Source organism: Artibeus jamaicensis, unplaced genomic scaffold (genome assembly GCF_021234435.1).
Source record: "Artibeus jamaicensis isolate MK-2021 breed Jamaican fruit bat unplaced genomic scaffold, CSHL_Jam_final contig_233, whole genome shotgun sequence".
Lineage (NCBI taxonomy): Eukaryota > Metazoa > Chordata > Mammalia > Chiroptera > Phyllostomidae > Artibeus > Artibeus jamaicensis.
In genome coordinates this window covers 49,590,401-49,609,564 of record NW_026521486.1, presented here as the reverse complement: position 1 = coordinate 49,609,564, position 19,164 = coordinate 49,590,401, and the positions used below count along the sequence as shown (strand labels likewise).

General features: G+C 39.4%; 1 protein-coding gene across 2 annotated transcripts in view; it reads right to left on the bottom strand.

The window, feature by feature from the left end:
* The window catches only part of DIP2B (disco interacting protein 2 homolog B), a 226,388-nt gene that overhangs the window by 45,506 nt on the left and 161,718 nt on the right, over nt 1-19,164 (bottom strand). The window contains exons 9-19 of one of the 2 annotated variants that reach the window (XM_037136676.2): nt 19,018-19,109; nt 17,012-17,122; nt 15,554-15,677; nt 14,826-14,935; nt 12,019-12,121; nt 11,146-11,210; nt 8,887-8,980; nt 8,287-8,406; nt 6,430-6,544; nt 5,719-5,858; nt 4,912-5,048 (exon numbers count right to left, since the gene is read on the bottom strand). In XM_037136676.2, coding sequence (XP_036992571.2) covers nt 4,912-5,048; nt 5,719-5,858; nt 6,430-6,544; nt 8,287-8,406; nt 8,887-8,980; nt 11,146-11,210; nt 12,019-12,121; nt 14,826-14,935; nt 15,554-15,677; nt 17,012-17,122; nt 19,018-19,109 — 1,211 coding nt within the window. The remainder of the gene's footprint in view (nt 1-4,911; nt 5,049-5,718; nt 5,859-6,429; nt 6,545-8,286; nt 8,407-8,886; nt 8,981-11,145; nt 11,211-12,018; nt 12,122-14,825; nt 14,936-15,553; nt 15,678-17,011; nt 17,123-19,017; nt 19,110-19,164) is intronic. The other variant, XM_037136683.2, reaches the window with a different exon arrangement.

Below are 19,164 nucleotides of genomic sequence, written 5' to 3'. Positions count from 1 at the left end.
TTGGTAACAGGCTATCTAGCTCATTCTGTACAAGAGTTCTCTAACATGCCATTGCATGGAGGTCAGTATAGCATAGCCCTTGAGTCAAATGTAAGTTCAGTTTCTGGCTCTGCCACTAGCCAGTAATGTGGACCTTGGGCAAGTTCCTGGACTTCTTGAAACCTGTGTTTCTTTTGCCATAAAATGAAACTGCCAATGCCTCTAACACACAGGCTTAGAGTAAAGAGTAAGAGAATGTAAACAGATTTGCAGACATAAGGAGTGGCTGGCCGAGAGTCAGTTCAGGAAACTATAGAATTAGTAGGTATTTAAAGCAGCAGTCTTTATGGCTGTGTAGGTCATTTCAATTTTTCACTACTACGAACAGTGCTTTACTGAATATTCTTATACATATTTAGTGCATTTGTATAAAAAGCATTAATTTTATGAATTTTAACAGGCAGCCCTACAAAACTGTTATAGAAGCCCTATTTAGTGTGGCTCAGTTGGTTGGAGTGTCATGCCATAGACCAAAGGGTTGTGAACTCAATTCCCAGTTACATGCCTCAGTTGCGGGTTCAATCAAGTTGGGGCATGTATGGAAGGCAACTGATTGATGTTTCTCTCCCATACCAATGTTTCTGTCTCTCTCTCCCCCTCTCTTTCCTTTTCTCTAAAATCAATGAGCATGTCCTTGGGTGAGGATTAAAAAATATATATAAGTTATATAAGTTATACTCCTCCAACAACAAGCAGAATGACCGTTTTTTCTATACTCTAACGCATAATATGTGTAATCAGTTTTTCCAAACGTTGCACATCAGATAGGCCAAAAAAAAAACCCCAGAAAAAAAAGATATCCCATTGTTGTTTTAACTACATTTCTTTATTAGGACTATGGATGAATTTTCTTTCCTTTGTTTACTGGCCATTTGTATTTTTTAAATAAATAATCTATTCCTGTTTCCTATTTATCTCCTCTATTGGATTGGTGTTCTTTCCTTTTAATTTTTAAAAAACTTTTTATTTTATTGATTATGCCATTACAGTTGTTCTATTTCCCCCCTTCATTCCCCTCCACCCTGCACACCCCCTCCCCCACCATTCCCCCCTTTAGTTTATGACGTGTCTCAATTTCTTTAGATTCTGTATTTCCCATACTATTCTTACCTTCTCCCCTATCTATTTTCTATCTACTGTCTATGCTACTTATTTTCTGTACCTTCCCCCCTTCTCCTCCTCCCACTCCCCTGTTGCTAACCCTCCATGTGATCTTCATTTCTATGATTCTGCTCCTGATCTAGCTGTCCTCTTAATTTGATTTTGTTTTAGGTGTGGTTCTTAATGACGGTGAGTTTGCTGTCCTTTCGCTGTTCATCTTTTTAATCTTCTTTTTCTTAGATAAGTCCCTTTAACATTTCATATAATAAGGGCTTGGTGATGATGAACTCCTTGAATTTGATCTTAGCTGAGAAGCACTTTATCTGCCCTTCCATTCTAAATGAAAGCTTTGCTGGATAGAGCAATCTTGGTTGTAGGTCTTTGGATTTCATGACTTGGAATACCTCTTTCCAGCCCCTTCTTGCCTGTAAGGTCTCTTTTGAGAAATCAGCTGACAGTCTGTTGGGAACTCCTTTGTAGGTGACTGTCCCCTTAGCTCTTGCTGCTTCTAGGATTCTCTCCTTCATTTTAATCTTGGCTAAGGTAATGATGATGTGCCTTGGTGTGTTCCTTCTTGGGTCCAACTTCTTTGGGACTCTGAGCTTCCTGGATTTCCTGGAAGTCTATTTCCTTTGCCAGATTGGGGAAGTTCTCCTTTATTATTTGTTCAAATAAGTTTTCCATTCATGACTGTTCCTCTTCCCCTTCTGGTACCCCTATAATTCGGATGTTGGAGCATTTAAAGATGTCCTGGAGGTTCCTAAATCTCTCATTTTTTTGAATTCTTGTTTCTTCATCCTTTTCTGTTTGGTTGTTTCTTTCTTCCTTCTGGCCCACTCCTTTGATTTGAGTCCCAGTTTCCTTTCCATTACTATTGGTTTCCTGTGTACTTCCCTTCATTTCAATTAGTTTAGCTTCCATATGTTCCTCTAATTTGTGACTAAAATCAACCAGTTCTGTGAGCATCCTGATCAGCAGTGTTTTGAACTGTGCATCTGAAAGTTTGGCTATTTCTTCATCACTCAGATTTATCGGCTCTGGGGCTCTGAGCTGTTCTTGAGCCATGTTTTGATCTGTTTGTGCCTGTTACATATGAGGAGCAGAGCCTTAGTTGCTCACCAGGGCGGGGCCACCCAGGTCGCTGGTTTGTGACGCTGTAGGTGGGGGTGTGGTCAGAGAGGGGCCACCCAGGTCGTTGGTTATGATGCTGTATGTGGGGGCAGGGTCAGAGACAGACAATGGCGGTTCCCTCTGCCACTTCCTGCTGCTGGGGCCTGCACAGTCTGTCTCACCACCGCTAGCTCCTTCACCAGTTTATCTGCGTGTGAATGTGTGACCATAGTCTGCCCTCAGTGGGATCGCCGCCTTGCACTCTCAGTGGGGCGACCGCTTCTCCACACCTGGGATCCGCCCACGGCTGCTGGCGCACCTGGGTCGCGTGCCCGGTTAGGTCTGGTGGATCTTTCCTGCCCGATCCCGCTCTGCTGCTGGCGCTGCCCCTCTTACTGGTTTGGCTGAAGGGTTCGTTGTTGTCAGATTCCGTTTAGTTCAATTTTCTGTAGTTTGGCTGCGTTTCTGTTGCTAAAACTTTGTTGTTTTTAAACTTGGTTGTGTGAGAAGGCAAAGTAATTCCACCTACCCCTCCATCTTGGCGGAAGTCCCCTTTCCCTTTAATTTTTAAGATTTCTTTTTTTTTCATATAGGGAACAATTATAACAAGAGCTAACATCTATTAAATGCTTATTTTGTGCCAGCCATACGATCAGTTGTTCTACAGTTAATCCTCAAGACAGCCCATGAAGCAGGATTTATAATTTCCATTTCACAGATGAGAAAGTGAGACACAGAAAGTTTCATTTGCCTCCGATCAAACAGCTAACAGTGGGGGGGGGGGGCCTGTCAATGGAAAATTAGCTCTTTGCTGGCATATGTATTAAAAAGTTTTTGTCATTGGTAGCGTATTTTTAAAATATACTTTTATTTTCTGGCCAGTCATTATTACTAGGTCTTTTGTCCTAGTAAAACGTTAACCACGTTGGAAAACTCTTCAGGGTTTACAAGTAAGAATCCAGCAAGAAAAATATCAGAAACTTGAATTGCAAAATCAAGGCAATAGTTTTCTCCTTTTTTTAGTTAGGATTTTTATTCTACTTTACTATCATTAAATTTATACTGCAGATTTCCGTTTCTTCGTTACTATGGACCATAGTAATGGGTTTCTTCATTACTATGGACCAAACTTTCTTCAGTACTATGGTATTAAATCTGAGAATTTTAATTAGTCAGCTACCTTCATAGGAAAGGAAACATAAAATATTATCAGTATCTTCAAAGACTGCTAGAGGATCCTGTTTATAGTAAGTAAAATGCAATGAAAAATTCAGGTGTTAGAAATATATGTAGTCCAAGCAATTTATACCCAAACACTTTTAAAATAAAAGAAATAGGGAAAGATTTAAATTAGTAAAATGTATATACACTAGAATTAGTCACCTGAAAGTAAACCTGGCAGTATATGTTTGAAGAATTTATGAACATCTACTCCTATTAAGGTGACTTGGTCTTAATACCTGGTGGTAGGGCAAGAAGGTAGCAGTACTAGTGACGATGATGGTAATAACAGACAGACATTTAATAATTTACATTATACCATTTCCGGCTGTATAAATACAAATGATGGTCAGGTCAGGAATTCTAAACATTTTTTCAGATACCACATCATTAATAAACATAACATTCTCCCACCAGCCACAACTATCACTACATAATTAGATGCCCTGATTTTCAAATGGGTTGGTGGATAAATATGCCCTCCCATACTGAGAACCACTGGTTTAAATGATAGAAAAAGGAAGCTTGGAGAACTAAAAATTGGCTATGGTCCTATAAGCTCTATCTAGTAAGAAAGGGACATGGCCCATAAACTGGAGTTCACTGTTCCCTAAAAGGTACCCTGAAGCAGGTTAACCCCAAGTATAAAATATAGACAATTAATTATGCCTGTTCTGATTTCCAGGCTCACCAGGAATACTTTCATGACAATGTGGCTTCACATGCAGAGCTGCCTGCAGAAAAGCAACATGCTAGTCACACTACAATATGAACAATATCAGGAGCTCTGTTTGTTCTCCTGATACACCCAAAACACCCAGAATGGTGCTGGATACATAGAAGGTTCTCAATAAATACTTGTCTCACTGAAAGTTTGAATGATAGGAGCAATCTGCCCCTGTGACAGAACACTTCTCCATATTTTATTAGTAACCTCGCATTCTGGTTTACAGCAGTCTTTATGAGCTCAGTTAACTTGAGTCTGTGCTTGAGAGATAGATCCATTGTCACTATACAATCTCAAAATTAAATTTTGGGGCTTGTAAAGCTCAAACTATGGAATATTCACCAGGGAAACTTTTGTGAGGCTTGCTTATCTATTTATTTATTTGTTTGTTTATTTATCAGATAAACAGCTCTGCTTCCTGTGTGCCAGGTACTTGTTCTAAGTATTTTATAAACAACTTAGTTCTCACAATTATCCTATGAGTTTGATACTATAATTACTCCTTTTTTTAATATAAAGAAATCGGGGCACAGAGAGGTTAAGCAATTCACCCAAGGTGCTAGTGAGTGGCAGAGCTGAGATTTGAACTAGGACAGTCTAGCTCGAGAGTATATGCTTTCAACCCACTATATTATGCCATTTCCCACCAGCCAGCTCATCTTGGCCTAGTGACACTCAGCAAATTTTCCTTGCAAAACTTTAATATCATGTACCTCAAATGTACTTTTGGTCACACCAGTGAGCCCAAAGTACATCATGCCTCTTGTTCTGGAGCTGACACAGATTTCTCCAATCTCATCTGTTTTGCAGAGCTGGGGAGGTCCTTCGGGTCTCACAATGCACATCATCCCTGGTGAACAAAAAGTTCAGTTAAGACACAGAGATCCTGGAAAACCTTTGCTTCATTCATCCTTGCAAGCCCAGGACAGTTTGGTATTTACTGAGTGGCATCAAGTAAGGATACCAGGAAAGAATGTTAAAAACAGACCTGAAACTACACAGGTATATCTGAAATTTCCATCTTTTAACCCTGATAATAAATTACTTTTTTAACTTAGCCAAAAAAAAAAAAATCCATACAACAGCAGACCAAAGCTTTTAAAGACACTGATATTAAAAACGACTGCAAAGTCCAAAGAAACAGGCTGAGTTAATTGACCCCCAAGCAGAGCAGATCCAGCAGTGAGCTGGGCAGGTGCAGCTCACTCCCGCATGGAAGCAGCGTGCTCTTTTCTCTCAGCCTCACGGCTGGCAGTTGCAGCCAGGGCCAGACAACTTTACTGCCACTCAGTACCTCACTTTCCATGTGAACAGCTGTAATTAGCATTCACAACTGAATCATACAATACTGCTGGAAGTAAGTGTGATTAGAATTACTCAGCTGTTAAGAGGCTTTGAGAAATAAGTGACTAAGTACTAATTTTAGATTCATGGCTTTGGATCCTTTATTTTTATCAGTCTCCACTATCAATAATGACAAATCTTTTTGGAAAAAATAAATAGTGCTCCTGAGAACTCACCACCAGGCATTACATGTCCTACATCCTGGACTGTTAGTGCTGAATTTTTATCTTCAGTATTGACCCGTATTACCCCATAGCTCAATCCGTTCATTGAGAGAATGGCTCTTCCTGGCAAAGGGGCCCCTGGGACTCCAGGCCTGAGAACGAAATGAACTCATCAAATTTGGCAGATGAACTATCAAGAGAAAAATATGAGTATGTAGGAAAGCAAATTTCCTCTTGCTAACACACACACACACACACACACACACACACTTTATTTTCTCTACCCAAAACATACCAAATTAACCAGTCACATGTACAAAGCATGATCAAGTTTCACCCCAGTGGAAAACATACATTTTAATCAACTGTTAAGAATATATTGGTCTTGGGTATGCTATATATGTTCTTTGCCTACTTAAGATACAGTCAAGAATAGCTTATTTCTAGTCTAAGATGCCAAGGAATTTGAAGACAAAACAATACAGAAAAAGAACTAATTCACAAAAATGAGATGAGAATAATTAAAATTTCAGTTTACCAGTTACTCTTAGTGTAAGAGAGGGAGAAATAAGTGAGATGATTCCAACTGATTCACAAAGTCACTTCCACTTTCAGGCTTAAGAAGCAGAAAATTAGCTAACCCCCCTGCCAGTGACTAGAAAGTACTGCGAATTTGATCAAAGCTGTAACACTCGGCAAGAGCACCAACGTTCTGCACGATACCTGCGGATCGCCACAGTCATGGCTTCAGCAGAAGTGGCACAGGGACAGATGGCCTCAGGTTTCAGTCCATGGCTCTGGAACAGACTCAGGAAAGCATCGCAGGATGACACGGACCCTAGGAGGAGTTGGAACAGATCAACTTAAAAACTGAAATTGTGATTTTCTTTACTGCAGGAAACTAGTAAAGAGCAGAAAGCCAATGCATTGGTTTCTCACGAGAACTCTCATTGTATTGGGTTGGGCAAAAAGTTCATTTGGTTTTTTTCTGTATGATGGCTCTAGTAGCGCTTAGCTGTCTTTAATGTCATTCAAAACAATTGTAACAATGTACTGTGACAGCTGCCATAGTAGCATGCATTTAAAAAAAACTAATCAAAATGGGAGAGTTTTTGTGTAGCCATTTTAATATTGAAGATGAAAAAAAATACGCATTTTCAGCATACTATGTTTTATTATTTCAAGGTAGAAATGCAACCAAAATTCAAAAAAAAAAAAAAGATTTGTACAGTATATGGAGAAGGTGCTGTGACTGATCAAAGGTGTCAAAAGTGGTTTGTGAAGTTCTAGAGATTTCATGCTGGATGATGCTTCAAGGTCAGGCAGACCAGATGAAGTTGACAGCAATCAAATACAGACATTAATTGAGAACAATCAACGTTATACCACACGGGAGATAGCCAACATACTCAAAATATATGAACCAATAAAGTTATTGGTGAAACTGAAAAATGTGTCTTTTGTGTTACAGAAAAAACCATATGGACTTTTTGGCCAACCCAGTATATCATTAATCCCATCTAAATATTTTACTGTGCCTGTAAGATGGCTGGTACATTTCCAGGACAAATGAATTCTCATCCACCCAGAAAAGATCATGGACACTGTTTAAAGCTAAAACTTGGCATAAAGCTGCTTCTACCAAACTTCCCAATCAATGGCAGAGATGCAGAGTTGCGCTGTGGCCAGTTTGGAACTGAGCGAGTAGCTCTCCCTGAAGTAACTATTTTAGCCAGTACAGTACTAACACTCTGGCTAGTGCCACCTTTTTTCTGATATTCTCTGATTTGTTTCTTATTAAGGTCATTCCCATGGCTGTGTTTTATTATACCAGGACGATTAAGGTGACTAATCCATATGACAAAGAATACAGTACCTAACATTTCACCCGATTCTGCTATGTGGAAGCTCAGGATGCCTGTGCTTGTGGGGGCAAGTATCGGAAATAGCAGATCTCTAAAAGCTTTTGCAAATTTGATTTCCTGCTAGGGACAATTTACATAAAGCCCAGATACTTGGTTACATCAAGTCACCTTCTTATCTTTCCTTTTAGTTATAGGATAGAAAAAGGATATACATGAGTGAACAAGAAGGACTGGTTCTAAAAGAGTATGGATCCAACAGATGATGAACAGATAAAATGTGGTCCATGTATAAAATGAAATATTATATGGCAATATAAAGGGACAGAGTATGTACACATACTACAATGTGGATGAACCTTTAAAACATTATGCTAAGTGAAAGAAGCCCAATGCTAAAGACTTAACATAGTATAATTGCATTTATATCAAATGTCCAGAATAGGTAACTCTCAAAGATAAAAAGTAGAAGAGCGGTTGCCTAGGAGTAAGGGCAGTGGGGGAGAAATGGCGACTGACTACTAATGGGTATGACATTTCCTTCTGGGGTGATGACGTTCTAAACTGAGACCATGGTGACGGCTGCAAGGCTCTGTGAATCCACTGAAACTGTTAAACTGTACACTTTAAATGGGTGAGTTTCACAGCATGTGAACTACATCTCAGTACAAATGTTAGGGAGAGAACAGTCCCGGACCCACACCCTAGAAGTACTCACAGGGATTAGCTCCATCAGTCACAATTAACATCCGGAGAGAACTCAAGCTCACATCTCTCTGGTCCCGATGTGCCATCATAGCCCAGTGCAAGTCTCGACATTTTACTAAAGCTACTTTGGCTACAATTTCAAAAGCAATAAAGTTAACACACACATACAGGCTAAGTTTGGTAGATATTTAATATACTATAATAAAACTTTTACTTATTTTAAGGATCATGATTATCACTTAGAGAAAATAAAAAAGGTTTCAAAGAAATTATGCCAGGCACTCCGAGGCTGCAGCGACCACATGGACACAGGCTGTTTTGCTCACTGTGACCTGTGGGCAGGCCATGTATCTCTACCAAGGAAGCTCTGAATCCCCAAGCACTCAGTAAACCTGGCTCAAGGCTCAAATTCAGGCAAATTCATCTCAGCTCCTAAGAAGGGATGTCACGTGAGATGGAGCAGACAACACACCCGGCTTCAGCAACTGAACTCTAGCGTTTGTCAGGCCACCGAGGCACAGAGCCACGTCTCCAGAAGAACATTTGAAAACCCCTGGAATCTTAGTCCAAACAGCCACATCATTAGAGCCTAGGTGCTGTGTGTAACTACCTTTGTGGGCATGTACTCTCTGGACCCAAGAGAGAGGGCAGGTCTTCATAACAGAGTAGGGCACACTGATTGTATGCATCTTACTCATTATGTTCTGAAAAGCAAAGAAAGATAAAAAGTAATCAATATTGAATACACACAGAGCATTTTAAAACTGATCTGATATTTTGTTAACATTTTTAATCATACATGTAATAAATATTCAAATACATGCTCTTTGAAGAAAATCTGAAATATTAACTATAAGGTTGAAGTCTCCTTTGCTATCTACCCTTAAACCCAGTCAGTCCCTTCCTCTCTTCCTCAGATACTATCATTATTCTGAACCTGGCATGCAGCCTTCCTTTTTCTATGTATTTACATATGTATTTGTCTCCATGGAAACAATGTATTGTTAATATAAAAGGCATCATACTATACATATATCTGCAATGTACTTTTTTCATTTAAATTATTTGAGAGATAAATCTATGGACATCAGCATAAGTTCTACACAATTCTTTTTGAACTGCAGCATATATTCCACAGTATGACTACACCAGTGTATTCAGGCATTTCCCTATTACTGACATTCTTTTGCTATTACAATGTTTCAAGGAGCATTTATATTGCCCCTGCTGTGTGTACAAGTGTTACTCGAAGGTAAAGACAGAAAAGAGGTACTACTGAGTCAAAGGACATATGCCTTACAAATCTAACAGACACTGCCATACTGCCCCCCACCCCAGAGTGTGCTCAGCATGACCGGGCTTCCCACACACCACAGAGGGCTGGGTGCTACAAAACAAGAAATCAAAGTCTCCTCGTCACCTATAGGAGGGCCTGCCCAGATCTGCTGGGTATTTGAGGAGATAAAGCTCAGTGAGCTGAGAGGGTCATGCAATTTGGTGTCTCCTGCCACCCAAATGAATGAATACGCCCAGGACCTCCTGTCTCCAAAAAGACCCAGCCTGGCAGAATAATTAAGTCTTGATATTTAGGCTGGCCATTTTTCTCACCATTGAAATGGCCCAAAGAAACCAAGATACCATTGCTAACTTCTTTTTTCTCCCTCCCCTAAGTTTCTAGCTATAGTGACAAACTTTTGGATTTCGGGGAAAGAATGGTGTTTATAACTAATTGTCCCTCTAATAAATACCTTGCAAGGTTTTTCTTAACCTCTGATAAAAAAACAAAATGGGGAGGACTTCAGAAAGGAGCCAGGAAGTACGTACTCAGGAAACAGGCTCTTCCTAATTTGCGGGTCCCTGAGTGAGCAGGGACCCTCCTCCTCTCGCCCCAGGCTTCATTTCCTTCTACTCTTTCTCAGACTCCTGCAATGTGTGAGGAAGTAGAACAAGATACTCCCAAAGTTCTCTGCAACTCTAGGATCCTGTCTTTCTTCTCTCTTCCCTCATCACCAAGCTACATATGGCAGTTTTTCCTATTTGAAATGTCCCCTCTCTCTACTTCCAACACAAAAATAATCTCTATACGGCTAAATCTTACCTTTTAGAGAGAGAAAGAGAGAGAGAGAGAAACATCAATCGGTTGCCTCTGGTATGCGCCCCAACCAGGGATCAAACCCACAACCTAGGTATGTGTCCTGACCAAGAACTGAACCTGCAACCTTTTGGTGCACAGGACAATGTGCTAACAACTGAGCCACACGGCCAGGACATTACCCGTTTTTCAAAGTCCAACCCAACCATAAATAGGGCCTTGACACTACAGCTGGGAGGAACTCAACCTTTCTCTAACCCTCGTAGCACGTTTCCTGTTCCTCGACTGTGAAAAGCAGCCTGACCTACCCTCTACTCTGTTCTTCAGCTGCAGCACACAGTCATCCATTGGAAAAGTTCAGTATTATTACCCACGGCTGTCCAAGTTCTAAATATATTTCTGTAGTCCTTTCTTCAGAAAGGAGATGACATGCATCTCAAACATATTTTTTTTAAATCACAAATAAATAAAGCCATTTGTAGAATCTTTTAGGCTCTGAGCCATCATAGCAGATGCTTTAAAAATTATAGATCCTAAATTTTCCTATATATTATTATGTGAGGAGTATGCCCAACCACACAGTGAAGAAAAAAATTACATTCTCCTTTTAGAAAAATTACCATTTTTATTACAAAATAAAATTCTTCTGGAAAATAGTATTGATCTTTTGGAGGCTTAAATTTCAGACAAGCACAGGGAGATGATCTGGTTACCCAGCACCCACACTGACCCGAATCCTAAGACTCACACTCAAGGCCTTAATTCAGAATGGCTTACCGCAAACATGCCATGCCACAGCCCGGCATCCTTCTTAAAGTCTAAAACATTTACTACGGTTTCTCCTAAAAGAGAAAAAAACGGGGGAAAATAAGGAAATCATCTTTAGTGTGAAGTAGCAAAATCATGTTACTTGCCTATTAAAGAGCTGATCTGGTGGTTTTAAAGAGGTCACTGAAAGCCCTGGGTCTTCTGATTACTTGAGGGTCCCCTCACATGGTCTGGGGGACTGATCATAGTGACATGGCCACAGAAGAGACAATGAGTCCCAAACTTCTTATAACTTAGATACTATCTTCTGAGGGGTAGTACTTTCCCCCTAATTATTTGGAAGTTCCACACCCATGTAAAATTGTAATTCCTAGAGAAAAAAATGTTGGTATGTATTACACACACACACACACACACACACACACACACACACACACACACTTCTAAGCACCCTGCAGAATACATTTTTGTGTTTTGATCTGTGCTTTCTGGAAGCTGAATTTCTTTGACTCCAACTCCAAAGGTGCAGCTGGTGGCAGCTCTGCACACACTGGAAGACGGAGCTACCTGACCGTCTGCAGCTAATAATAAACACATGGTTTTAATTAGTTTTCCATTTCTGCACTCTAGAAATCATACTTCACATACTTGGTGTGCCTAGTATTTTAGTTCCTTTAAATTGCAGCATATTTGTGAAAAAGAAGAAAGCAAAAGCAAGCCAAGAATGTATCTTAAAACATTTCACTCTGGGAAATAAAAAACAAAGACAAAACATTTCCCTCTGAATTTGGACATTAACTGGAACCCAGTCACTGAGCACCCTGCATGGAGTTGCACATATCCGGGGCTCACGATGAGGGCGGTTATGGGGCCAAGTCTGACCTTCAGAGTAATTGCAGGCCTGGGACAGCGCTTGGCAGTGGGACAGCATTGCGAGGCGGGACACTGTAACTCCCATCACACTCCCTTCTTTGCTTGTTTTATACTAGAAATAAAACACAAGAAACACAATAAAATGGATTATTTCAAACGACAAAACCAGAGCCCTAAAACAAAACGATAAAGTGACGACAATGAGCTTAGTTTAACATGAATATTTGAGGCCGAGACCTTGGGCCTCCAACTCCGATACCCCAAAGGCAGGATTGGAGAAACACAAACCTCAACAAAAGTATGTGTGAAAAAATTCTTCAAAGTTTAACTGGTCATCAGCATGAAGCAGCTGTTCGAGAAGTAAAACAAACAAGAGGCTTGAGCTGTATCTACAGAAGCACAGTGTCAAGGGCAGGGCACACATGGCACTGCGGGGGTGATGGTGCAGTGTGAGAGTCCTGGTCTCTGTCAGGAGCTCCCAGTTTGGGCGGGGGAGACCTAGAAATGGCCTATTCACTCCTAAAAAAAAAAATCAATCAACTATACTTTTGCTCTTATATCAGTGCTCCACTTAAGCTGCTTTTTGTTTGCTTGTTTGTTTTACCAAGATCAGCAACTTTTTGATCGTTAAGTAAAAGGATGTATAATTTATCAGAAGTTTTGTAATATTTGACATTTCCTTGGCTTTTATGATACTTCTCTCTCCTATTCATATTCTCTCACTCTCTCCCCTCCTTTTCTTCTTCCTTGGCATTTATGATACGTTCCTCTCCTATTCACACTCTCTTGCTCTTTCCTCTCCATTTTCTCTATCCCCTAAATGTTCGCGTTCCCTGAAAGTTCTCTTCATTTCACTTTATTCAGTGTACCATATTCCTTAAGACTCCTTATTTTCCAGACCTCTCTCCAGAGATCCAGACGCACAGAATCAATTGTTCCCTTGAATAACCCATAGTCCTGTCAAACTCAGTGGATCCAACACTATATTCTTTATCCCCACTCCTCACCCAGGAAAACAACTCTTGCTATATTTTCTATCTTAGTAAAGAAGACCACCATCTACCCAGTTGCCCAAGGCAGAAACTCGAGTCTGTTTTGCCTCATCCCCATCCAGAGTCAGTCACTAAGTCCTGCCACTTCTGCTTCCTCCTGTCTCTCAACCACTGACACATCCACACTTCTCTGCCCCCATCGCCATGACCTTGAGCTCACCTGGTAACTGTAAAAGCTGGTCTCCCTGTTTCCTTAGTAATACAACCCAACCACATAAATCTTTTAACAAATTTATTATTGCTTTCCTGCTGATAACCCTTTAATAGCTCCCTATTACCCACAGGATAATGTAAACTCACAGCAATGTACTATGGATAATGAGGGTCCCAAGTGAAAACTGCCAGTTAGTTCGAAATAGAACAAGCCTAGGAATGTAGAAGGCGGTAGTTCTGCCCGTGGCCAGAGAGTTAAGCAGGGCCCTTTGCATGCTAGGAAGAACCAATAAAGATGCAAAAGCAGCAGTCAGTGAGGCAGAACTGAGAAAGTGTCAGGGAAGCCAGTGAACAGTTGTAAGGAAAAGGAGTGAAGAACCACTGAATCACAGAGATGACGGGGATTAGGAGTTGATCACTAAATTTGGTATTTAATCGCCTGCTTGCTTATCTGTTGTTTAAACATACCCAGATCTCTTCCAACTTTAAAAACCACCATCCTTGTATCCAATGTTACCATGTCGTCTCTCAATACTGTCCACTCTCTTCCTTTTCATGGCCAGTTATTACCATACGGCTGAAGGTTAGGTGGATTTTTCCCCAAAACCTTTTTTTTTTAAATTATTGATTTGTTTATTCACTAATTTAGCAAACAGTTGGTGAGCATTTACAGGTGAAAAAGTAGTCAAGGGCACAGCTTTCAGTGTGAAGCAGATGTGAGTCTGAGTCCCAGCTCTGCCGTGTGTGAGTCATCTGAGCTTTGATTGGCTACTCAAGTTTGTTAAGTCTCAGTCTCCTCACGTGCAGAGCAGGTTTAGTACTAGCTCCTGCCTGAGAAAGAGGGGACTTGATAGGGATGACTGAAATACTGTATTTCAAGTGCTTAGCCCTGGCTAGTGTGGCTCAGCAGATTGAGTACAAGCCTGAGAACCAAAGGGTCACTGGCTCGAATCCCAGTCGGAGCACATGCCTAGGTTGTGGGCTAGGTGCTCTAGTAGGGGGCGTGTGAGAGGCAACCACACATTGATGTTTCTCTCCGCTCTCTCCCTTCCCCTCTCTAAAAATACATAAATAAAATCCTTTTTAAAAAATAAAGCACTTAACCTGGTGTCTGGTAAGCAGTAAGGCTTAATTATCCCTCAAATGGAACATGATATCAATCAATCAAGTTCCTACACTAATCTTCAACACCATTTGTTTCTTCCTGCTCTTTACTGTTTATCTGTTAAATTTGTTCTCTTAAAGCACAGCTATTTTTCCTCCTCATTTCTTCAGTCTCTTGCATCCCACCTCCTAGCCCCCAAGCAGCAGAAAAATAACTGGGCCAATTTCTCTGCCTGTAAATCATTTCTTAAACCTTTGTACTTCTCCAAGTCTTTCCCTTGAATGTGTAAGTATGTTAAAAATAATTAGAATAGAAAGCCAATACAAGACATTTTATAAGCAAAGGATGGAAATCTAACAAACTAGGAGACTCTTCTAATATTAAAACTGCAAAAAATTAGTTTTAAATTTTGTAAGACAGCAAAAAACAAAACAAAACAAAATTTGTAAGATAGCATCTGAAGCCAAAGAGAAAGCCAGAATGTATGTTCCAGTCTCAGGCCCTACCTCAATGTATGCTGGTTCACTGCCAGCCGGCGAGATGTGGGGCTGCCAGTCTTTCGGAGGCTTGGAAAGGTACTTGGAATCGGTTACAACCCATTTGAGCCGGGGCCAACCTAAATCAAACCCAAAATAAAAACTGAATTGCCTAAGCCATAGGGAAGGAATTCACATCAAACTAGTCATTTTAAACAACAACAGACTAAAACAAGGTCATTTTATAATTAGTAAAATACTTTTTAGTGATAAATAGTATCGTTTTTAGTGATAAATCATTAGACATTTATACCTTCTTTCAAAAGTACAATGGTTCCACATGCTAATTCCAGACCTTGACATTACCTCAACAGCTGGAAGGTCCATTTGGCAGTGGAAGTCCACTGAGGTTAGTGATCTATCCTCTGTCTCTACATGTAGCATTTAGCTTTAATGAACAGAGTGGTAGTTTTTTCCAACCATCAGCATAAAGGTTAAGGGTGTGGGCTGTGGAATCAGACAGATTTGGGTTCAAATCGCTGCTCTGCCATTTATTAGCTGTGACTTTGGACAAGTTACTTAACCTCTGTGTCTCAATTTCCTCACCCGTAAAATGGGGATAATAATGGTACCTACTTCATAAGATTGTGAGAATAAGAAGATATATTTTAAGTACTTAACTATTACTAAATTCAAACACTAATTAAAGCACTCTGCTTTAACGTTTAACTGATAATTCAGGTACAAATATTACTAACCTTTAAACTGTACAATCTCTCCATTCTGTGTTTTTGGCAGCCCCTTTAGACAAACTTCACTGGTAAGAGCTAAGGCAATACCACAGCTTCCTAGCAAGAAGCCAATCTGCTGCCCTCCAGCATCCTGCGGAGAAAAGATAACAAGCACCATAGGGGAGTGAATGCGAGCACACCCATGCCCCAAATCTAACACTTAGTAATGCTCTGGCACTTGTGTGATAACATTCATGGAACCTCACTGAGAACTAGCCTCTTGAAATCTAGTGACAATATGTTCTTCCAAATAATTTCTACCATATGATGATTTCCTGAGGGCAAATGTTTTATTAATCTGACATTGCTAATGATGAATTCTACTAGCCAAATGTGACCATTTTTGTCAAAGGTTGACAATGCTCCTCTTTTTGATTAAATTCAAGCAAGTAAAATAAATGCTAACATGGTTAAGTTGTCTTGACCTAGCCACACCCTCAAATCCAAAAGCAAAGCAAGTCAGGTCAGAATAAAATAAATAATGTGAATGAACATCAAATGTCCACATTTAGGATGAAAGTGAATGTTATACCTGAATTCATATACTCATTATTATTATTATATTTTAAAAGTGCATTTGAACTTCACGACAACAGCAAACAACAAAAGACAGAGTCTGAAGAGTTCCATAAAATGTCATCTTAAAAATATCATTATGAAATCATACAACACTGTCAACTTAACAAAGGAGCAACCCTAGGATTTTCAGAACAATCTAAAGATATGGTATCCCATTGACCAGAGTTCCAGAGATGTTATCATTTTATCTTTTATTCCTTTAAGGAACCAATTTTGACAAAAAAAAAAAAGTAATTTTTTTCCTTGTAAATCCACCATCTCCACCATATTTGTCTTTATCATCAACTCTCAATAATAAACAGTATGAGAAAATTAAGGTCAAATAGCTCGTGGAGAAATCATTCAGTTAAACTTGAAAATTTGCTACACCTGCTGCATTTGAGCAGGGCTGATGCATGACCACAATAAAATCCCGTACCCCAAAGCAGTAACATGCCAGTGCTGCATCACCCTGGACTAATGGAAATCCTAAATAGGAAGATACAATTAAACCAAACCCCTTTACAAAAGGCCTTACCTATTGTAAATGTAAACTATCTGTAGTCACTGAAGCAAGGGTGGTACTCTTTATAAATGATAATTGTTAAAAAGTCAAGTATGCCCCCATGACTTTTAAGTGATATATAATACTACAAATATTCTATCTCTCTTGAAAACATGTGATTTGCATGAAAGTTATGAATATTAGTAAGTAACTTTTCCACAGTGTTCATGTTTTCAGCAAGTGAAGCTGAGTACTTAAGAAAGCAGGATGCTTCTAACATGGTGACAAAGCCAACTGATGCGAGAACCCAATGCACGCCACGCCACAACAGGCCACGTTCTTCTTCGAGTTAGCAGGGTTACCTTTCTGGTAAGAGGTACCTCTATAGGCACTGGAATCACTTCTGCCAGCAGACAGCCATAGAAAGCCACCATGAACATGACTGGATCATTGTTGGGATAAACCAGGGCTACCTAAAATGCACGATGATGTTTAGTAATGGGAATAAAAACAGACTAACACTTTCAATGTCACTCTGTGAGATATACATTTACATACAAAACATCTATCATGAATAAAACAAATCAAAGTATTTAATAGTCTAAAGGAAGTTAAGTTATTGAGAAGGATGCACAAATCTAAAAAGACCTCTTATCTTTCCTATGATTATAGGAGATACAGTTTGGGAACTATAATGCAATTCATCATCATCTGAAGAATTTTTCTCCTAATTTGATTAGTGATTTACCAGTAAACACCTCACCTTAAGTAATAAGTTAATTGCTATGAAACCTAAGGCAATTTACTTTGGTTCGGGGCTGCAGCAATAAAATAAATGTAGTGGATGGCTCTAGATAGAGCACCACATTAAAGAATAAGCCTTATTCCTCGACAGACAACCTACAAGGGTTGAGTGACTCAATTACCACCTTAGGGCCAGCCTAAGATTTCTTACTCTTTATCAAGTTCATTGCATTAATCGTTACTGAAGCAACAATGCACATATTCTAGCATGAAAGGCATACAGTAATAGGTATAAGCAATACTGGCAAAAATCATTACGGATATGAAGTTAATTCACTTACAAAAGATAAACAGTAAAACTTCTGTATGTTTAAACCTGTGATACTACCTGTAATATTTCACAGGAAAACCAACTCTTCCTAATCTCCTCAAAACACTACCATTGTGGAGTTTAGTTACTTGGCTTAGATATTTATAAATTATCATCTGAAACTTAATTATGTCACTGGACTCTTGCTTACCCTTCTTTTGCTTTCAAACTCTCTAAACTTACTCCCAAGATAAGTTCAATTCTGTTTTTTTTTCTTATATTAAAATTTCATTATTTTATTTTTTTGGTAAATTCAATTCCGAACCTTTGAGAGTTCTAAAGAAAATACAAACTCCACAAGACATTTAAACCCATTTCCTTTGTGCACCCAAATGTCAGTACTGCTAGGAAAACACAGAAGCACTTCCTCGGGGTGCAGCGAGGACTAGGGACACTCACGGGCTGCACTGGGAGTGGTACCCACCCTTCAATTACAATGCAAACATATTCTTAAAGGGGATTCTATCATCATGAGCCTCCAAAAAGGAAGTCCGTTGTATAGGTGGTGTTTCACTCTATAAATTCCAAATGGAAAGTAATATTTGATGGTAAGAAGTAATCATATTTAGAAAGTTACTAATAGGGGCCCTGGCCAGGTAGCTCAGTTTGTTGGGGCATCATCCCGATACACCAGGGTTGTGGGCTCAATCCCCAGTCAGGGCATGTGCAAGAATCAATGAAATGCATAGATAAGTGGAAAAACAAATCAATGTTTTCCTACTCTCTCTCTCTAAAATCAATAAAAAATAAAATAAAGTTATTAATAGAAAAAAACCTTCAAAAATTAAAATTAAAGTCATCTCCAATTAAAGATAAAATTAAATGTTGTCAATTTGTTTCTTCATGGAAGTAGTGTGAATCTCCCTCCCTTTCTACACAAAACCACAAAAAATGTATTAAAACATTTTATGGGACATCTTTTAAAGACAGAAAATCAAAGTAAACTTTATTGCTATTTTTGTTGTCTGAATGTTGAAATATTTACTTCCAGAAAGACTTAGGTTTCCCTACTTTTTATTACCACCTCAACGGATTACGGACTAAGCTGCTACAGAAAGGGACATCCAAATTTTTTTCAATTGCTAAATGCAAGAATTATCACCTGGTATTGGACCAACCTGGGTTGGAACCAAACCATTTTCATTTTCTAAGAATAAAAATTATAGAAATTGTGCTGTTGTACATTAAAACCCCAGAATGCACATGTTAGAAAGCAATAAAACATCACCTCCCTAAAACCAAAAGTCCAATTACCCTGTCTCCAGGTTTTAATACAGGTTCATTTTTGGTCCCCAGTTTATTAAGCAGTGTGTAGGCCAACTTTAAACTTCTGCTCCACAACTTTCCTGGAGAAAGAAAAGAAAATAGTCATAGAGAAAACCACTGGCCTAGCTCAGCAAG